The sequence below is a fragment of the Lytechinus variegatus genome, chromosome 12, assembly GCF_018143015.1.
Source record: "Lytechinus variegatus isolate NC3 chromosome 12, Lvar_3.0, whole genome shotgun sequence".
Lineage (NCBI taxonomy): Eukaryota > Metazoa > Echinodermata > Echinoidea > Temnopleuroida > Toxopneustidae > Lytechinus > Lytechinus variegatus.
Window position 1 is genome coordinate 7085838 of NC_054751.1, and position 20567 is coordinate 7106404.

Below are 20567 nucleotides of genomic sequence, written 5' to 3' on the forward strand. Positions count from 1 at the left end.
TATTCTTATAGGTTGAATTCCAGCTGAATGACAACAGAACAGAAATGAATATTCTTGTTAATGGTTCCTCCATTAATATGACGGCCTTCTTGGAAGGTGAGAATACTGTTGGTAGTGGGTGTGTCTGTTTATGGACAAGTGAGTGGATAGGTAGTTGTTGCGTGAAGGTGAGTGTGAAGATAGGTAGGTGTGTGCTTAGGTGAGTGTGTGGATAGGTAGTTATGTGCGTGTATTTGAGTGTGTGGATAGCTTGTTGTGTGCGTGTAGGTGAGTGTGTGGATAGCTTGTTGTGTGCGTGTAGGTGAGTGTGTGGATACGTAGTTGTGTGCGTGTAGGTGAGTGTGGATAGGTAGTTGTGTGCGTGTAGATGAGTGTGTGAATAGGTAGTTTTGTGCGTGTAGGTGAGTGTGTGGATACGTAGTTGTGTGCGTGTAGGTGAGTGTGGATAGGTAGTTATGTGCGTGTAGGTGAGTGTGTGGATAGGTAGTTGCGTGCGTGTAGGTGAGTGTGTGGATACGTAGTTGTGTGCGTGTAGGTGAGTGTGAATAGGTAGGTGTGTGCGTGCATGTGAGTGTGTGTGGAAAAGTAGTTGTGTGCGTAGGGGGTGGATAGGTAGTTGTGTGCGTGTAGGTGAGTGTGTGGATAGCTTGTTGTGTGCGTGTAGGTGAGTGTGTGGATACGTAGTTGTGTGCGTGTAGGTGAGTGTGGATAGGTAGTTGTGTGCGTGTAGATGAGTGTGTGAATAGGTAGTTGTGTGCGTGTAGGTGAGTGTGTGGATACGTAGTTGTGTGCGTGTAGGTGAGTGTGGATAGGTAGTTGCGTGCGTGTAGGTGAGTGTGTGGATACGTAGTTGTGTGTGCGTGTAGGTGAGTGTGTGAATAGGTAGTTGTGTGCGTGTAGGTGAGTGTGTGGATACGTAGTTGTGTGCGTGTAGGTGAGTGTGGATAGGTAGTTGTGTGCGTGTAGGTGAGTGTGTGGATAGATAGGTTGCAAAGCAGAGTGAGACTATAGGCGCCGCTTTTCTTACGGCAGTGGCGTCAACACTATACTAAATCTTAAATGAAGGTTAAATTGTTGAAATGACAGCATAACTTAGAAGGTATATGGACCTAATTCATGAAACCTTTTCCATAAGGTTGATCAATTATTACTAAACATCCTGCCTGAGTTTCAGGTCACATGACTAAGATCAAAAGTCATTTACGGTCGATGAACTTTGACCTTGTAGGGAATCAACATCAAAATCATAACCCGAGGTTAAGTTTTTAAAATTTCGTCATAACTTCGAAAATATATGAACCTAGTTCATAAAACTTGGGCACAAGGTTAATCAAGTATTACTAAACATTTTGCCGGAGTTTCAAGTCACATGATCAAGGTCAAAGTTCATTTAGTGTCAATGAACTTTGGCCAAGTTGGTGGTATCTGTTTGATTACCAACATAACTTTAAAAAGTTTATGAATCTGATTCATGAAACTTGAACATAAGAGTAATCAAGTATCACTGAACATCCTGTACGAGTTTCAGATCATATCATTAAGGTCAAAGGTTATTTAAGGTCAATGAACTTTGGGCAAGTTGGAGGTATTTGTTGAATTACCATCATGAATTTGAAAGTTTATGGATTTGATTTGGTTACACTTCGTAATTCCGAAGGTTTGTAATTCCGAAACACGTGAATTGCCTATACCTCGATGTTAGTTAATCCGAAAACGATATAAGGTTCGATGCTCCGAAGGTTCGTTAGTCCGAAAACGAAATAAGGTTCGTTGTTCCAAAGGTTCGTTAATCCGAAAACGAAATAAGTTTTGTTATTCCGAAGGTTCGTAAGTCCAAAAACGAAATAAGGTTCGTTAATCATTACGTTTTCGGGCTAATGAACCGTCTAAATTACGAACCTTATTTCGTTTTCGGATTAAGAAAGCTTCGGAATTACGAATCTCATTTCCTTTTCGGATTGACGAACCTTCGGAATTACGAACCTTATTTCGTTTTTGGAATTACGAACCTTCGGAATAACCGAACTTTGGATAAACGAAACTTCGGAATTACGACTGTATGCGATCTGATTCATGAAACTTGGACATAAGAGTAATCAAATATCTTTGAACATCCCGACCGAGTTTCAGGTCACATGACCAAGATCAAATTATTTAAGGTCAATAAACTCTGGCCTTGTTGTAGATATTTGTTGAATTACAATCTCTTTAATTGTATTGGTTTAGTTAGTTCATAAAACGTAGACATAAGAATAACCAAGTATCACTGAACATTTCATGCGAGTTGCGGGTCACATGATCAAAGTCAAAGGTCATTTAAGGCCATTAAAGGTAATTTAGCATGCTATCAGAACGTCCAAAGTTTATAGATATAGTTTTTAAAAATGTGGATATAGGGGTGAACACTGACAAGTTTTTGGTCACATGATCAAGGTCAAATGTCTATGAACGTAGTATTGTATCATTATATGTGTATAATTATTTCATAGTAGATTTCAAAGTCAGCACTGCTGCTATATTGAATCTCGTGATGCAGGTGAGACCGCCAGAGGCACCCCACTTGTTTAATTTCAAGAATCCTGAGATTTATCTAGTTTGGGGTCTGACCGTTAAAACATTTAAGGAAAAACACTAGGATCTTGAATGTGATTTTATCTACACCGAATTACTTTAAACCTTTATATCATAATATTTAGATGGATTTGATTCTCTGGACCAGACGTTTATCTTATCCTCAGAAGGCTCAGATAATGAGACCGAATCTGAGGATGAGATCAAGGTCACAGCTCTCTTTCAACCAGACGGTTATCCGAGTACGTCCTTCACTGTGACCTTCAAGAATGCGATCTTGGATATAGGTGTCATGGTGCCATCTGAGTATGCAGAGCGTGGGACCGGCAGGGGTCTGCTTGGTAAGGCATTAATCATTATGCTAAAGTATTGCAAACCGAATCGACTCCTACTCAACCGCCCATGGCTATTCGAAATAACGTGTTTTGTATGGAGTTTGGTTGGTTTAGCTACTCTGCCTTTCTCCAGGAAGGAATGATCGGTTTTCAATGATATCCCTGTTGGAACACCAAAGTATCAAACAGTGCGTTCAAAGTAAAAATCCAAATTCAAAACACATGTATTTGATTAATAATAAGCATTTTAGGAGTTATATACATGTATAGCGCAGTAGAATATATTATGTAAATTGTTTTTGTGCTCTATAAATCTATATATTAATAGTAGTTGTAGTAGTCGTCGTCGTAGTAATAGTAGTGATGGTCGTGTGTTCACATTGTGGACTACATGACGAAAACCTCCATTTGAGAACACTATACCTCAATATCCCTCAATCAATTCTCTTCTCCAAGTAGGACAAACCCACCGCCCCAAGCATGGACCTATCCATTCCCCAAGCAAGCAATAATATTTAAGTATCAAAACACCTGTTTCTTCACATTGGTCCCAAGATAACATACATCAAGATCGCGGTCCCTTTAAAGCATGCCTTCATTTTATTTACTTTCCTTATTTCGAGGTCGATTTTATTCGTTCGAAGTTGAAAATGGACTAACATTGGATTTCTGAATACAATATGCCTTTGGAAACGTGATGGAAATGTTATTGAGATTTCAAATGAAAATTGTGGTCTAGAACCGCACTTTGCAATCTGAACTGCGGTCTTTCTCCAAACGGGATTTTGACGTAATGTATGCGGAGATTCGATTCATAATGTTAAAATGCTCAAATTTAACATTGTTGAAATTATCTCAGCTAGTCCATGGATTTATCTCAGCTAGTGTGCAGAAGAAAAATGACTTCTGGTCAGACTGTGTGAACAGTACATGTATGTTCACTTAGTAGAATACTGAAGATATGACCACCCTGTTAAAACACTTATATAAAAATGCAGTGTGTTCACATAGTTGAATATGACTGTGTTACGCACTGTTAAAACATTCGGGCACATTGTGGAATAGTGTTCCACAATGAATATACCACCAGCTCGATAAAGATAATAATTATTTAAAAAGCGATTATTAATCGTAAGGTTTGTTAAAATGACAGAATTACGAAAATAAGAATAAGTTCATGAAACCATTGTTCGGTCCCGGGAGTTTCAAGGAGGTCAAGAATAACCCTGGTTGCCATACTCAGTGATGTGTGACTCGAGTACGGTGTCTCGGTGCATAATTTGTGAATTTTTAAATTCTGCCGTTTGAAGTAGATGTATTGGATACAATCTTGTGACTTATTATTTTTTTGTAATTTGTGTTAATGTCCAGGAAATGTTAATGGGAACAAATCAGATGATTTCCTGCTCAGGAATGGAACAATATTGATGGACCCGCCTGGAAGAAATTTGACAGACAGAGAGATATTCCAATTTGGACAGTCTTGTAAGTTTCCCAAGCACTGCACCGGCGTATGCTGCAAAAGCGGACGCATCTAGGCCTATCTTGTGGCGCACACAATGAAGGCAAATGAAACATTGACAGAAAAAAGGAGACTGCATATTAAAGAAAGTATTGATGCTAAATCAGTTGTCTGCATTACCTGGATAGTTAATTCTTTTCATTATTCTAAAAAGAATTGCGCCTTGACGTTTTCTGACTAGTCAGTTACCAAATCTTCCTGTCTCTTTATTTTTTCTTTTTTGACATAGGCCTTTATAATAAGAAAATTTGAGATAATTACTTCTTTTTCTCCATAAACATGTACTTTCCATTTTCGATCTGCTTTCATTTTATCCTTTTCATTTCAAGGGCAAATTAGTGAAGATGAATCGCTCTTTGAGTATGGCGACAGAGATTGGAGTTCCTACAATCCTAGCAACTACACACCAATCTTCCAAGACGATCTGCTTGCTCTTGATCCCGTGCGAACCGCAGCGGCCCGTGAAGCTTGCGGGGAGAACGAAGCTTGCGTCTTCGACTACCTCGCCGTAAACCCTGATATGGGTCAACAGACGATGAGCACTGAAGACCAACTCGACAATGATCTCCAAAGCCTTGGTAAGATTATCCTAGGAAAGCATCGTACGTTTCGTTTTTCAAGAGAAAAAACGGGCCATGTAAAAATGTACATTCACTCATGTTTAATTGTTACATCGTTTTCATGCTCACTGACCTGGGTCTGTGGTTCAAGAGGCCGATTTTTGTGCCCAAGTTCCGCACTTCTGGTTTCCCTCGGGTTTAAATATCTCAGAAGGTATAGGGGTGTTCAGAGTGAGGATTGTAATTTGTTTTTTTACTCAGATTTATGTAACAAAATTGTGGAGCCTCTATTTAGTTTTGGAAGTTAGATTTTATGTTTGCTCTGACGTGCAAATTTTTCATCGGAGCTATTGTCACCGGAGCAAATGTTGTGGAACCTCTAATTGCTCTTTAATATCAAGGATATTTCCTTTGCTGCCAGGTCATACCTTATTAGTATAGGATACAATTTCGTGGGACTTTTTTCATATCAGGAGGTGGGAGACAACCCTCTCCTTTAGGTAAGTGTACAACAATTGAAGATAGGGGCCATAATCTTGTCCCCCTTGGATCGCTTACATGGCTGCTTTGACTTTGACTAATCTGTGACTTTATCCTAGATTACACTATTGAACTATATAACTGCTAAATGCAAGTTTTTGTCTCACCTGCATAGCAGGCGCCGCTTTTCCAACGACGGCGGCGGCGGTGGCGTCAACATCAAATCTTAGCCTGAGGTTAAGTTTTTGAAATGACATCATAAGTTAGAAAGTATATGGACCTAGTTCCTTGGCCATAAAGTTAATCAAGTATTACTGAACATCCTATTAGAGTTTCATGTCTCATGACCAAGGTCAAAGGTCATTTAGGGTCAATGAACTTAGACCATGTTGGAGGAATCAACATCAAAATCTTAACCTGAGGTTAAGTTTTTGAAATGTCATCATAACTTAGAAAATATATGGACCTAGTTCATGAAACTTGGACATAAGGTTAATCAAGTATCACTGAACATCCTGCATGAGTTTCACGTCACATGACCAAGGTGAAAGGTCATTTAGGGTCAATGAACTTTGGCCGAATTGGGGGTATCTGTTGAATTACCATCATAACTTTGAAAGTTTATTGGTCTAGTTAGTTAAACTTGGACATTAGAGTAATCAAGTATCACTGAACATCCTGTGCGCATTTCAGGTTACATGACCAAGGTCAAAGGTCAATGAACTTTGGCCGAATTGGGTGTATCTGTTGAATTACCATCATAACTTTGAAAGTTTATGGATCTGATTCATGAAACTTGTACATAAGAGTAATCAAGTATCACTGAACATCCTGTGCGAGTTTCAGGTCACATGATCAAGGTCAAAGGTCATGTAAGGTCAATGAACTTTGGCCATGTTGGGTTTTTTGTTGAATTCCCATCATATCTCTGTAAGTTTATTGGTCTAGTTCATAAAAAGTGGACATAAGAGTAATCAAGTATCACTGAACATCCTGTGCGCGTTTCAGGTCACATGGCCAAGGTCAAAGGTCAATGAACTTTGGCCGAATTGGGTGTATCTGTTGAATTACCATCATAACTTTGAAAGTTTATGGATCTGATTCATGAAACTTGTACATAAGAGTAATCAAGTATCACTGAACATCCTGTGCGAGTTTCAGGTCACATGATCAAGGTCAAAGGTCATGTAAGGTCAATGAACTTTGGCCATGTTGGGTTTTTTGTTGAATAACCATCATATCTCTGTAAGTTTATTGGTCTAGTTCATAAAAAGTGGACATAAGAGTAATCAAGTATCACTGAACATCCTGTGCGCGTTTCAGGTCACATGGCCAAGGTCAAAGGTCAATGAACTTTGGCCGAATTGGGTGTATCTGTTGAATTACCATCATAACTTTGAAAGTTTATGGATCTGATTCATGAAACTTGTACATAAGAGTAATCAAGTATCACTGAACATTCTGTGCGAGTTTCAGGTCACATGATCAAGGTCAAAGGTCATGTAAGGTCAATGAACTTTGGCCACGTTGGGTTGTTTTGTTGAATAACCATCATATCTCTGTAAGTTTATTGGTCTAGTTCATAAAAAGTGGACATAAGAGTAACCATGTATTACTGAACATCTTGTGCGAGTTAGAGTAGTTTTCAAAGTCAGCACTGCTGCTATATTGAACCGCGTGATGCAGTTGAGACGGCCAGAGGCATTCCATTTATTTTTTAATCTCTTCTGATTGGTTGTGATTCCTTTATTTTGGGGTGTAAAGGGGGCATTGTATTTGGTTCTGCAGCCGTTCCTGATCTGCGTACACATCAGGGCATTGAAGTGTGATCTTTCAGTGCAGACTAGTCTCTTTATAGTTTTTCTTTTATGCTATTACCTTCTACACATACACGGAATCACATTTGTGGCAATTCTAATATGTTAACCTTTTGACTACTGAACTATATAATTTCTATAGACTTTGTACAGGAATCACGCACCAGTTTCCAGTGGGCAATGGGTTAATAAAATTGTTTGTGAATAAATAAAAACAAGCTTCGACATGACTTTCAATGAAAAGTTGCATTACAATGGGGTTTTTTCAATATGATTGATGTAATTCCTTACAACATCTCATTGCCAATTATCTCCTTTCGTGTTTGTTTTGATGTGAATATCATAGATAACTTCCCACCAAACATTACTAGCGTGACAGAGATTACCGATACCGATGCTTTACAAGGCGATGATGTTCTCTTTATGCAAGTGGATGTGAACGTTACCTTGAAAATCATCGCCGACGACCCTAACGAAGGAGATGTAGTAGATTTTATTTTCAACAGTACAGCACCAGATGGCGCCAGTATTAACTCGGGTATGAACGCAATATATCAATTTTGTTTTCATAAATCAAAATATTTTATGAAATTGAAATAGCTAACTCGGTAGAGTGGGGGTTTCGGATTCCGGTCTTTGAAAAGGCATTAATCCTCAATACCAGGTCCCTTAGAGAGGACCATAAGCCGTCGGTACGCTTGTTGCTTCCTTACAAGCATTCATGCTTTCTTAGCAATCAGGTAAAAAATCACTACTACCATATTAAATTATTGTGTTTACTTCTACGATCTGCCCCTTGATGCAATGGCTTTATAAACACTGTAAATGACACTGTAGGCTTACATATTCAACTTGATTTAGGAATTCCCTTCCTCTGAATCTGAGAGAAAGCTTAAGCTGAAGTACATTTAAACTTAAAAGTCTAAAAATTACTAATTGCACTTACAACAAACCCCCTTGAGTATTTGGCCACCATACAGATCCCACGTCTGACCACTCCCTTTCCCCTTACACTTTTTCTTGTTTGGTTGTTTTTCCCCCCTTATCATTCTGTTGCATCTCCTTCCTTCTTTGTTAAGCCCTCACCCTCACACTTCATTGTTCAGTTATTTTCATCATTCATGACCACGCATTTATTTCCCCTCCTGATACCCACTCTCTGCGTTTGCCCCACCCCCCCTTACTCCTGTGTAATTCAATATATACATACATTCTTTACAAGTAATATACTTCTACATTCTCAAGAGACCAGCCACATACAAGGATGGTTTCCTACCTGGCTTCCTTTTTCATTTCTATTATTTCTATTAGCATGCATTTAACTGTTTTTACTTCTAATGTGTTTAAAATTCTTCATTTGTTTTAGGAAATGGTGTATACTTATTGTATTTTGTTTATTTTTGATACTGCACATTTTCTACTCTACGATCCTTTAATATTTTATTCTTTGTTCATAAGTGCTTTGTATTCATGTATTTTCTTCTATTTGCATGTTGAAAAATAGATATGAAAATGAAGTAAAGTTACGAATTCACATTCAAATATTGATGTTTAAAGCATCTTTGTATGGGCTAATTGTAATCCTTTTGTTTGTCTTATTTCATTCATAATATTCCTCTTTTTTGTGCATTTGTATGTTTGTATCAAACTTTTTATATCATTTTCTGTTTCTCGCACACCTTTACTCTTCACACACACACGCACACCCACACACCCTATCTTTCTGTGCCTATTTTTTGTTCTTTCTCTCTCTTCCCTTCTCCCCCACTCTCCCTTCTTTTCTTTCTACCCCCCCTCTCTCCTTGATGCCGATCCTGAAGATGGTATCTTTACATGGATACCCCCTAACCTAAACGTAACCTCCATTGAGATCATTGCGACGGATAACCGGAATGCACAGACATCTATCCAATACAAGGTTCTTGTCTGTGAATGCCAGAACAATGGTGTATGCGACTTCGAAGACCAAGCCGAGGGCCAAGACCTGAATGCCAATGGCTTCGCGGTGAGCAGGTCAATGGTACTTTGTACCAAGGAGGGCGCCACTAGAGTGTCCGGGGCTCTGGGGAGCATTTCATTAAGGGACTTGTTGGAAGTTTTACTATTGTAACTGTTCTGATCCAATCAAACTCGAGACAGATCATCCGTTTCGACAACTTTCAGACAAAAAGGCTGATGAAATGTTCCCCTGAAGCTAACTTTTTCTTAGGCATGACAAATAATGGGAGGGAACATTAGATCAGAACCAAATTTACAATAACAATAGAGCACAATGCGTTGTCGGTATTAACGATTCCAATGTCAATTAGTGACCATGTTTACATTAATTTACTACATATATTACAGGTGGTCACGTGCAATTGCACTGATGGGTGGTCAGGTGACCACTGTGACGTGGACTACGATGCATGTGAGGGCAGCGGGCCCTGTTATGAGGGGGTTATCTGCTACGACGAGCCTCCATCTGCGGATGAAGAATATAGATGCGGACCCTGCCCTCCCCAGCTGACAGGCAACGGGAGCAACTGCTTTGGTGAGAAAACAATATCTTTATTGTAAATATCTTTTTTTCAATACACCACGTCCAAGAAAAACGAAACAGAGCATTATCGATGTGCCGATATAGCTTAATCATAAAAATGATGCATTCATTAATCACTTTTTTCTGACTAAATTATGATAAAACATCAGTAATTCTCGGTTCGTTTTTTTTTGGGGGGGGGGGGGGGGGGGGGCGCACAGAACTGCCTATCAGTCTACCCCAAGTAGTAGTACTGGTAGGAAAGATATTCATGGGTAATTGAATAACATATCAGTCTTTCTTTCATCCCAGCCACATTTCTCAGTCAGTACAGACATGCTTATAAACCGTTTTGTATTGCACGTAGGCCTACCTTCGTTATCAAATAACGAATATCCCGAGCAAGTTTTTTTTTAATTTAATATAAATAAATGCATTATTACTTGCAATTAAGGAAATAAATACTTAATAGATTTAAATCATTAATGAACAAGACAAAGTTTTATGAATAGATCGAAAGAGTTTATTTCAATTTCATTGAATCAACCAACCAAAAACATTAAAGTCACATAAATCTGTTTACTTGTCTAGAGTTGTCAAAACATGTTTACTTTGTAAGGTATGTTTAAAATTCAATGATAAGTGCATATTATAGATTTTTCCTTTACCTTGACAATACTTACGACCTTATAAACCAATGATAAGCCAATGACATTTTTTTCAATTTCATTTCTATCACATATAGCATGTAGTTTTTCTTTTAAAATAATTATATCGCATTACTCTCACTGTACAACACTATATCATGATGTATTTTCTTTTCCTTTTATTTATGTATTTATTGGTATAAATCGATGTCAAATCAATCAAAATATTTACACGTGATCCATAATTGGAAACAATCATATACATGTACATATATTATACAAAAAAAAGGAGATGGTTGTGGCAGAATAAACGAAGCATTACAAAATAGTTATTGTTCAGGCATGAAGGACATCAAGACATACAGTAAAATATATAATGAAGGGTAGGGGATAAGCATACAAGTACATGTTACATTCTAATATGATCAAAAGATGGTCCTATAGAATTACAAGGGGGTTCATGATGTTTTTTTTATATATAGACCTATCAGGGCTCTCTTTGAGAATTGTTTTTTCTGTACAGACTAGCCTTAAAAAAAAACAGGAATAAAAAGATATACAGTGTCAGTATGGATATTGATTGATGGATGCCATCTGTTATGATCCCTTGTACCTTCAGACTTTAATGAGTGCGATGGAGATACCAATGATTGCAAGCAGAATTGTGAAAACATTCTGGGATCTTACACCTGCTCGTGCGACCCTGGTTTTGTTCTTAACCTTGATCAGCGATCGTGTGACGGTAAGTTCATCCGTGGTCATAGAAGGCAGATGCACTATTGATTGTTCTCAACCCCCCCCCCCCCACCCCCTTTCATTGATCTGGGAGATTTCTTGTCCCCCCTTTTTTTTTTATTTGTGATGCAGTATACAAATTTGGTTCGAAAAGAAGTGGACTTGGCCTAAAATGATCTGAAGGTTAGAGCTGTAAATACATGGATATCCCAATTTATTTCGAATGAATGTGGGTGTTCTCAGTGGGTGTGTTTTCTGAGGGTGTATGCATTTGTGAAAATGTATGTTAAGTAATTTGTTTATCCTATTTCTTTTCATTTTCATTTAATACAATATTGGCTATGGAAAGTACATATGACTATCATGAATGGCATAAAAAGATAGATACGGCAAAGTAATCGATTTCAATCAATTTTATTCACAGAATTAAGTGAGTGTGACGAAGCCCTGATGAATTCTTCTGGCTCTAAAAACTGCACCTGTGATTATGGCTTCCAACTTGTAAATGGGACTTGTTCAGGTAAATATGCTAAAATCAGCAAGAAAGATCTAAAGAGGGCGGCACCAAGAGGTTAATGGTGGCATATGCACCCCACCCCCAGGAATTTTGAAAAGCAATAAGCAAGCAATGTAATGTGTTAGCAGTCGGTATACGCTGTCACAAGCACCATAGCTTAGAATGCTCTAACATACCTCGAAAAATTAGACAAATTGTCATATTTCTTTCGATATCGTCCTATTGTATTCTAGTTGTAAAGAAAACAAGAACTAGTGAGTGAAGTTTATTCCAAAGAGAGATGAAAGATGATCATGGTATGGAAATGCTTAAAAATGAAAGCGGGAATAAAGATATAATGAAAGTTAATTAGATTTTGAGATAATAATTGATGACAATGATTATACTGATAGAAGACAGTCATGAAAATTACACGTCGATTTTTACTAAAATTGCTTATAAATTTTTATCTTTAGATTTTGATGAATGTGATGCGGGTGTTGACGAATGTCAATCAGGAATATCCACATGCAACAACCTCCCTGGAGATTATAACTGCGCCTGTCTTCCAGGATATGAAAGCATATCACCCAAAGAGTGTAAAGGTATGTCCTGTGTGGGAAGGGGGGGGGAGGGCTCTCACTTCCTTAATTTTGCATGATGAAATATTAATCAATACATATATTTAAATTGATACCTCACGAATCCCAAAGTTAAGCGGAAAATAGTCAGGATCACGTAATTATTGTATATGGCCTGAAAGAGTACGTTCTCCCAAATAGGGGGCGTGATAGCGCTGTCGGTAGAGCGGGGGTTTCGGATTCCGGCTACCTGGGTTCGATTTCCACTTGTTGTGCTAGTGCCCTTGATAAGGCATTCATCCTCATTACAAGATCCCTCGGAGAGGACCTTAAACCGTCAGTCCTCTGGTTGCTTACAAACATTCATAGCAATCGGGTAGAAAAAAAATCCACCAAATAATTTGATACCATATTAGTGTGGTAGGCTTTAATCAGTAAGTATTCTTTGAAGTGATGTGAATATTGATTTCGGCCAATTTGAGACATGACTGCAATGAATGAATCCAGATATCAGTGTCATAAACCTACAAGGGTTGAATCAAAGTCCCATTTCAATAATTTACATGATGATTGTTCCGTAAACATTTTTCACTATCGATCCTCAAGGTAATTTCACTGAAAGGGGGATTTGCACAAATGTTTACTAACTCATGTAGGATAATGACATCAATGGCATCTGGATTCATTCATTTCAGTCATGCCTTAGTTTGAAAAATCAAAATTTTCATGACTTCAAAGAATTCCTACTGATTATCCAATCGTGATGACAAACCACATAAATAAAGGACAGGGGAAAAAGAATATAAAAGAAGAAGATGAAGGGAAAGGAGAAAGAGAGGAAGAACAAGAAAATAGAAGAAAAGGAAAAAACAGGAATATGTCTTGAGGAGACACAAGGAAAAGTAAGAAAAATAAGACCGAAAATAAAGAAGGAAGAATAGAAAATAAAAACTACTGTAATAATAACTACAATAACTGATAATTACTATGTAGAAGCTAATCAATCAAAGGTTCTTTGTATTTATTATAATGTCGTTGCTCTTATAATTCCTTCTTTTTAATTATTTTCTCCCGGGCCCACTTCTTACAGATATCGACGAGTGTGACCTCATGATGGATGACTGCAACACAGCAAACAATTTGGTCTGTATGAATACCCAGGGTAACTTTTCCTGTGTCTGCAGAGAGAATACGTTCAATATCGGTGGAACTTGCGAAAGTACGAATCGTTTTGGAGTTTTTTCCCATGAACTTAATTATACAATTTGGTGATCTATTTTGCTGTATTGAATTCACTCTAATCTGAAATAAAGGATGATAGAATTGAAAGACATACCTTTAATAATGGTAGTATTTACAAGAATCAAAATATTTATTTAAAAAATCTGATCCCGATTCTTTTTAATTTATTTATATCTCCTTGGTAATATATCTTTTATAATTATATATTTATATTTTTGTCTTGCCTGCAAAGCAGAGCGAGGCTATAAGCGCCGCTTTTTTGACGACGTCGGCAGCGTAGTCAACATGATTTAACCATGGTTAAATTTTTGAAATTTCATCATAACTTAACAAGTAAATGGACCAAGTTCATTAAACTTAGACATAAGGGTAATCAAGTATTACTAAATATCCTATCTGAGATTCAGGTCACATGACTTAGGTCAAAGGTCATTTATGGTCAATGAACTTTGGCCGTTTTGGGGTATTTGTTGAATTGCATCATTTATGGATCTAGTTCATGAAACGTAGACGTAATGGTAATCAAGTATGAATGATTGTTTTGCACGCGTCTTATCTCGGACACGCTGTATATATACATAAAATATGATGAATATATTTATGTATATAAACAGTGTGTCCCACAAAAAAATGAAACCCGTTTTCAGAGATAAATTTCACGATTATCAAACGAAAATTTGCTATGAATTTGATATTGATGGTAAGAATGGAATCTGATCTTTGATTTGAGACCAACAGCTTAACAAATCATTCCACATGGCAGGTAAGAAGCAATGAATATTGAGGCTTATCAGAAACGATCTGCTATGAATTTGATATTGATGGTAAGAGAGGAATCTCATCTTTGATTTAAGCAATGCAAAATTGGAATTAGAATACGAATATCAGAACTCAATCTCATTCTCAATCTAATCTTGGATTGGTCTCCCCCACAAGCTAATAGATTGATTTTCAATCTTAGGAATATAGAGTCTACCAGCAGGAGCTAAAGCCGGAGTAAATACGTATAACAGTTAATAGGCAACTAGAAAATCGACTCCTCATGAATGCTCCAAATGATTATTATCGATAAGACAGAAACCATTTCATTCTGTCTTGCCATATCGAATTAACTTTGCATTACTATTTTATGTTTTATTTTTGTATCAAATAGATGCGCTGACGTTATCTCTTGGTATTGGATTTACTTTTATCAGCGGTTTTGGAATCGAATTAAACCCGGAAGTAATTGAATCAGAAGAGACTCAGAGTGAACTGGCTCAAGATGTAAGTTGAGGGAAATAAACATTCACGCACACTCGCGCACCCTTAGCAACGCACTCTTATAGGGGTACTCCAGGCTGAAATTTTTTTTTTGTAAATAAATCGAGTAAAGTTCTTAGCAGACTTCTGAAAATTTCATCACATTTTGATAACATATAATGAAGTTATTAAATTACAAAGTTAAGCAATACTTTGTGAAAACAGTTATATGCAAATCGTCATGAAGTTATTAAGTTCACAATTTTCGAAGATTCCTTATCTTAATCAACGGATGACGAATCATCAACCTAAACTTGTTAGACCCCCCAAAAATGAAAGCTTGAATTTTGTAATTTCTACCTAATTTCAATTTATCTAGCAGACTACTTACGTTGAAAATATGTATCATATATATATGTGTATGTGGGTGTGTGCGTGTTAATTCCTAGTTCACTTATCTTTTTTTTCTGAATATTTTGTCTTTAATCTTTTCTAAAGGTGTTCCTATACCTTAATGCATCATCGCACCTAAGTGATGGCACGCTGCTGGCCTTGTCTGTGCAGAACTATAGTTTACCCGGAAGTTATGCCCTGGTCTTCTTCCGGGTTGATCTAAGCGATGGCACGCCCTTGAATAGCTCGAGTCTGGAGAAGATTTTCGTGGAATTACTCCCGGATTCACGACTTATTGAACCATCTCATATTGTCAGACCAGAAGGTAACATAGCCTGGGTCTCGTAATGCTGACACTAAGCTTAGGTTTGATCGTAGGGCAAATTTTCATTTTTTGTATTCTATTGATCGTAATGTCCAATCAGGCACAATATCAACAGGATGATCAAGCGCTAAACTTTGTTGCAGGACCTAAGTCAATTCAAGAATATCCAAATTGACTTTCATCAGCTTCTTGATGAAGTCAATTCCATATGAACTTTATGAAATTAATAAGGTAGTCTTAATCCTTGCAAAAATAAATAACTTTTTTTTTCATAATTATTTTCCAAACTTTAACATCAAATCAATTGTTAATCATAATTATTATCCTAAATATATACATTACACCTCTCCTAAACATAATCGTGACAACTGTCCTGATCGTTACTCTAATCTGGTCCCAAAGCGATGCTCGTTTATCTAACGGGCAATATTATTATGCATACCACTTTGTTACATGTTCAAAAATATAATATTGTCGTTAATTCATTTTTTTGTCTTTGTCGGGAGACTGTGGCTAATAAGTTATCTAACCTTCTCTAATGTCCTTTGTAGATCCAGAATACAAGATACAGCGTGGTTCTATACATTTTATGGTTACATGGTTGAGAAATAAAATTGAACACTGAATTTGAACTTTGGCAAAATGCTGAAGATACGGACCACATGGACATCCCAGGGAGAGAAGATGTAAATGTCATCATGTGATTTTTTTCTCGAATCTGAAAGAGCTGGTCATTAAAAATTAGAAACTGCAGATTGAGTATGACTTGTTAAGGGAATAATACCCGGACCCATCACGTCCTTTCCATGTGGTTACAGTCCTATCCTCTTAACCACATTCTATTAAAAAAGTTTAACACCCTCAAAGATTGATAATCAGACAACATTGAATATCAGACAATCGTTATTGATTTAAACAATTATGTCGACGTCACTCTGTTGCCAAATCTTGATGATGGTCAAGAAATTAAAGTCATTGAACTTTTAAAATAAAAAAATACCCTTCCTTCTTTCCAGATATCAACGAATGTGAGTTGTCTGAAGATGCCTGCCGCAATGGAGAGTGTACGAATACTGATGGGGGCTTCTATTGTACCTGTGACGAAGGGTTCTATCTTGGAATGGGAAACGACTCTTGCTTAGGTATGAAGAGAATGCGACTGCTTCCAGGGGCGGATCTAGCTTTCGCCAATGGGGGGGGGGGGCGAAAATATTATCATCAACATTGGCCGCTATAATCTGATTTTTTTTGTTGGTTTTTCAGGGGTAGTCCTAACTAAAGAGTGAAGTTTTTAAGTACGTGTTATAAAAAAAGATAAGGTATTTGATGTGGTCTTAATATATACACAACAAAAAAGTAATTCCCCTAAACAAACATCAATAATTTCCGAACCAATGCGAGTTTTTGATATATTTTTACATGAATGTGTAGGTAATTTTATAAGCTACCCTCTGAGTAATACTGTGGACATATCTTGCGTCATGCTTCAGTGAGCACCGTCAGAAGGCAAAAATGTCACTTTTCAAAAGTCACAAGCAAAATATCATGAATTTGATTCCATGTTATTGGAACTAATTCCACATTCTCATCATGAAAAATAGTCAGAAGGCTTGTAAAAGGTACTTTCTAAAAGACGATACAACTTTTTTGCTTAATTTCACGGTTGAATAAACTCAAGTCCAAATTTGCTATAATTGGATTTTGACACATTTCTATCAATAAAAATGCCAGAATATGATGACAGTTATTTGGGAAAGACTATCTTCAACAATATTCATCGTTTCACGGTTCAATGAACATTTATTGGAAACAAAAAATGCAATTTTCAAATATCGTAGGCAAGTATTGCTTCATTTTGGTAACTGAAAATTATATTTTCTCAACTTTTTTTGTTATGTTCATGACCAATTAACATGCTTCAATGATTCAAATGTGTCACATCAAACATTTACGCTTGAATGAACACATGGAATGTGATTAGCTCTTTTTTACGTTATTGGAAAAAGTGCAATTTGTAACTATGGATATCTGTCACAAAACTCCTTGTACAGTTCATTTGATTTGATTTTTATGAAAATCCAGATGTTTAATGCATTAGTGAACACACAATATTCGAAAATTATGTAAATGAGAAGAAAGTTCAAGGCCTTGACCCCAGTCTGTACCTTATCGAATGGTTATTTTGGTGTGCGCACCTTTTGGATAGTGTTACTCTGAAGCCATGTGCAAAGTTTCATGAAATAACTGTCGGCAGAAGTAACAAAAACCGTTCATGAAGCAAACTCTCATTTCATATTTGTTAAAATTTTGATTCCTCTCTCATAGACTTGTGTACATTATGGGTACATATGTTTAAGCATATGTAACCCCTTATTCAATATGGTGGAACTTTTTTTTCAAGGCTGTCTTTAGCAATGTCGTTTGGCAGTAATGTTTATCAACCTGTGGGCAGAATTCTGTGCAAAATAAAATTTGTTTATTTATGGATGAGTGAGCACGGATCAAAATGGGAAAATTGGTAATTTCAATGTCACAGACTCATTTTAAAGGGTAATAAAGTGAATATTGGAGGCAAATTTTGTTTCAAATGCTGTTGTTTTTATCATCCATCATTTCTATCACCAAACACTTTCCGAACTTTAACCATTTTTATGGTTGAGCGAGCACATTCGAAAACTTAGGAATGAATACTCTTTATACTGCATAAATGTATTCTTTTCCTAACAATTTCTCAGGATCAGTTGAATGTATGGACAGATCAGTTAAGGATCCAGAATGTTAAATGGGGGAGGGGCCTATAATCGGGGGAGCCATCAACATTTTCAAATTTTAACATGATCTTACAAGTTGTAGAAGACAGTACCAAAAAATCCCCTATAATGATACGTCACAATACAGGGGCCGCAGAGCAGTTTTCAAAGTGGGGGGGGGGGTTCAAAGCGGCTGACCATGCCAAAAATCACAATCGTATTACAATTTTATACTTGCTTATGGAAAAAAAAGGTGGGGGCTGAAGCCCCCCAGCCCCCCCCCCCCCCCCATCCCCGCTTCTGCGGCCCCTGCAATACATCGTGCTCACTCAACCATGAACATACGTTATCAAAATTTGGTCTGAAGTGGCTAAATGATGGATAGTAAAACAGCATAACACCATAAAATTCACCTAAAAACAATTTTTTTTGCCCAACTTTGTATTGCACAATCTGAAAAACGACTCTTGTGACTTTCAAAAATGGTCATTTTTAATTCAATCTTTAATCACTTATGCATGACTCAACTGATCAATCTCATTTTTCCCCAGGAGTTGCTTAATAAGTATAGAAAACCACCCATGAAATATCATATCTCAAAATAATTCGGTTCAAAAGTTACAGCAATTTGATTTAGGGGGGACTTACTTTTTTTGTTGTGTATATAATGCAAGCGCGAGCTCAAATGCTTTAATATTTTATGTTCTTATACCTGAAGATTCTGAGGAGATTTTATAATCATGAAAAAAATAAGTATCCAACTAAGCAATGCAAGCGCGAGCAAAAATTTTATTATGGTAACGTGAAAAGGGACTCAATTAGGACTGTTTTTTTTAGGAATTAATGAAGAGGATCCAGTTTAACCAATTGAATAATGAAAGTGCTAAGCGCGAGCTCAAAACTTTTGATATTCCGACCTGAAAAATAGACAGTCTAAGCCCTTTTTTATTTAAAGAACAAGCTGTGTGTCTCAAAAATTTGAATGCGAGCACGAAGCACGAGCTAATCATTTTATACTGACATGATAGAGGAGCACCTTTTTCTTGTTTCTTTTCGGGCCGTTACGAGGCTGTAAATAACACATCATGGGTATGATACCCTTTCTTACTTTTCTTCCTGTTTTTCATAGTTTCTGTCGAGTTAAAGAGTACACTTTTTTGCAGGTTGTCAAAATATAGGGGGGGGGCGGGGCCGGCTCGGGCCCCTCCTGGATCTGCGCCTGGCTTCAGTGCCTGTTGTTGAAGTAACTCCCGTAGAAACTTGAAAGAGGCAGCTTTTCAATGCCAAGCTGGTATAAACAATTACATGGGAACGTTTTACCTCTAACAGTCACTTTACTCCGGTGTTTAACATTTACTTTTAGATCGACACATAGCTACAACATCTCCATTTCATTCTTTGTAATGTTCGGCATTATGTTCAATGTATTTTCACACCTCAAGGAGTGACCATTTAGGGACATCGGTGTCAGTTTTCTCACACCAATTTTCACAGTCCAAAATCAAAGGAATGAACAGATTGATAGAAACAAAGAATGAAACGGACGCTACACGACGAATTATGATTAACTGTCAACTTTAGCCCTAAAAGAGCCAGGTTATTTTGACCCCTCTCGTAGCCGGGGTGGGGGGGGGGGTATACGCCTCCCCTGTAATTGGTGGTAAAATCTACAAGGCTGTATGATTAATTTCTTTGGAATTTTATCATTTGTCTTTTTATTTAAAAAAATGCTACTTTTTTATTCACAGACTCTTTGTAGGATCCTGATCAAAATTGGTATTGCAATATTTTAATGTATTTAATTGTATTGAAATTTCTTATGTCTTTCTCTGTTATTCGACTTTTATTTATATTTTTTTCAATGGAAATTTTTGCAGACCTAATTCTGATCATAAAACATGCGAAATTAAATTAGTTTAATTTGTCAGAATAGAAATGATGATATATTTATGAATTTTGGCTCATTACAAAATTCGCATTGGATTTGTACATGAATTTACATTTTGGGGCAGTTTTGGGTCTGACATGCACTTACGTAATTTCGTAATCGCTTACCCGGGCATCAAAAGTTTGGTCTCAAAAGTTGTTCGAGATTTGAAAGTAAAAGTCAGCGAGCGGCACGGTTAAAAACATTTTGCGGGGCGGATTTGTCCTGGAAATTGTAAAGGGGAATCGCCCGGGGCTTTTAGGGTTAATAAGCATACCTTTTCCTATATTGCTATATCCTGTATTTCATATTATGCAATTCGATCATTATTCAACATTTTGTTTATTTTGAAATGATGTTCACGTGTAAATATCAGTTTTACACACTTTTATATAAATTTCGCTATTGAGCATGTTGAATAAC

The 20567-nt window shown here is 37.0% G+C and overlaps 1 protein-coding gene across 1 annotated transcript in view; it reads left to right on the top strand.

Moving 5' to 3' along the window:
- Nucleotides 1-20567, top strand: part of LOC121425286 (mucin-like protein) — a 41587-nt gene that overhangs the window by 20018 nt on the left and 1002 nt on the right. The window contains exons 9-22 of the mRNA XM_041621312.1: nt 12-96; nt 2697-2912; nt 4278-4391; nt 4758-5006; nt 7632-7823; nt 9106-9290; nt 9632-9818; nt 11073-11195; nt 11613-11708; nt 12161-12289; nt 13356-13484; nt 14661-14773; nt 15248-15467; nt 16484-16609. Of these exons, the coding sequence (XP_041477246.1) occupies nt 12-96; nt 2697-2912; nt 4278-4391; nt 4758-5006; nt 7632-7823; nt 9106-9290; nt 9632-9818; nt 11073-11195; nt 11613-11708; nt 12161-12289; nt 13356-13484; nt 14661-14773; nt 15248-15467; nt 16484-16609 (2164 nt within the window). The remainder of the gene's footprint in view (nt 1-11; nt 97-2696; nt 2913-4277; nt 4392-4757; nt 5007-7631; nt 7824-9105; nt 9291-9631; nt 9819-11072; nt 11196-11612; nt 11709-12160; nt 12290-13355; nt 13485-14660; nt 14774-15247; nt 15468-16483; nt 16610-20567) is intronic.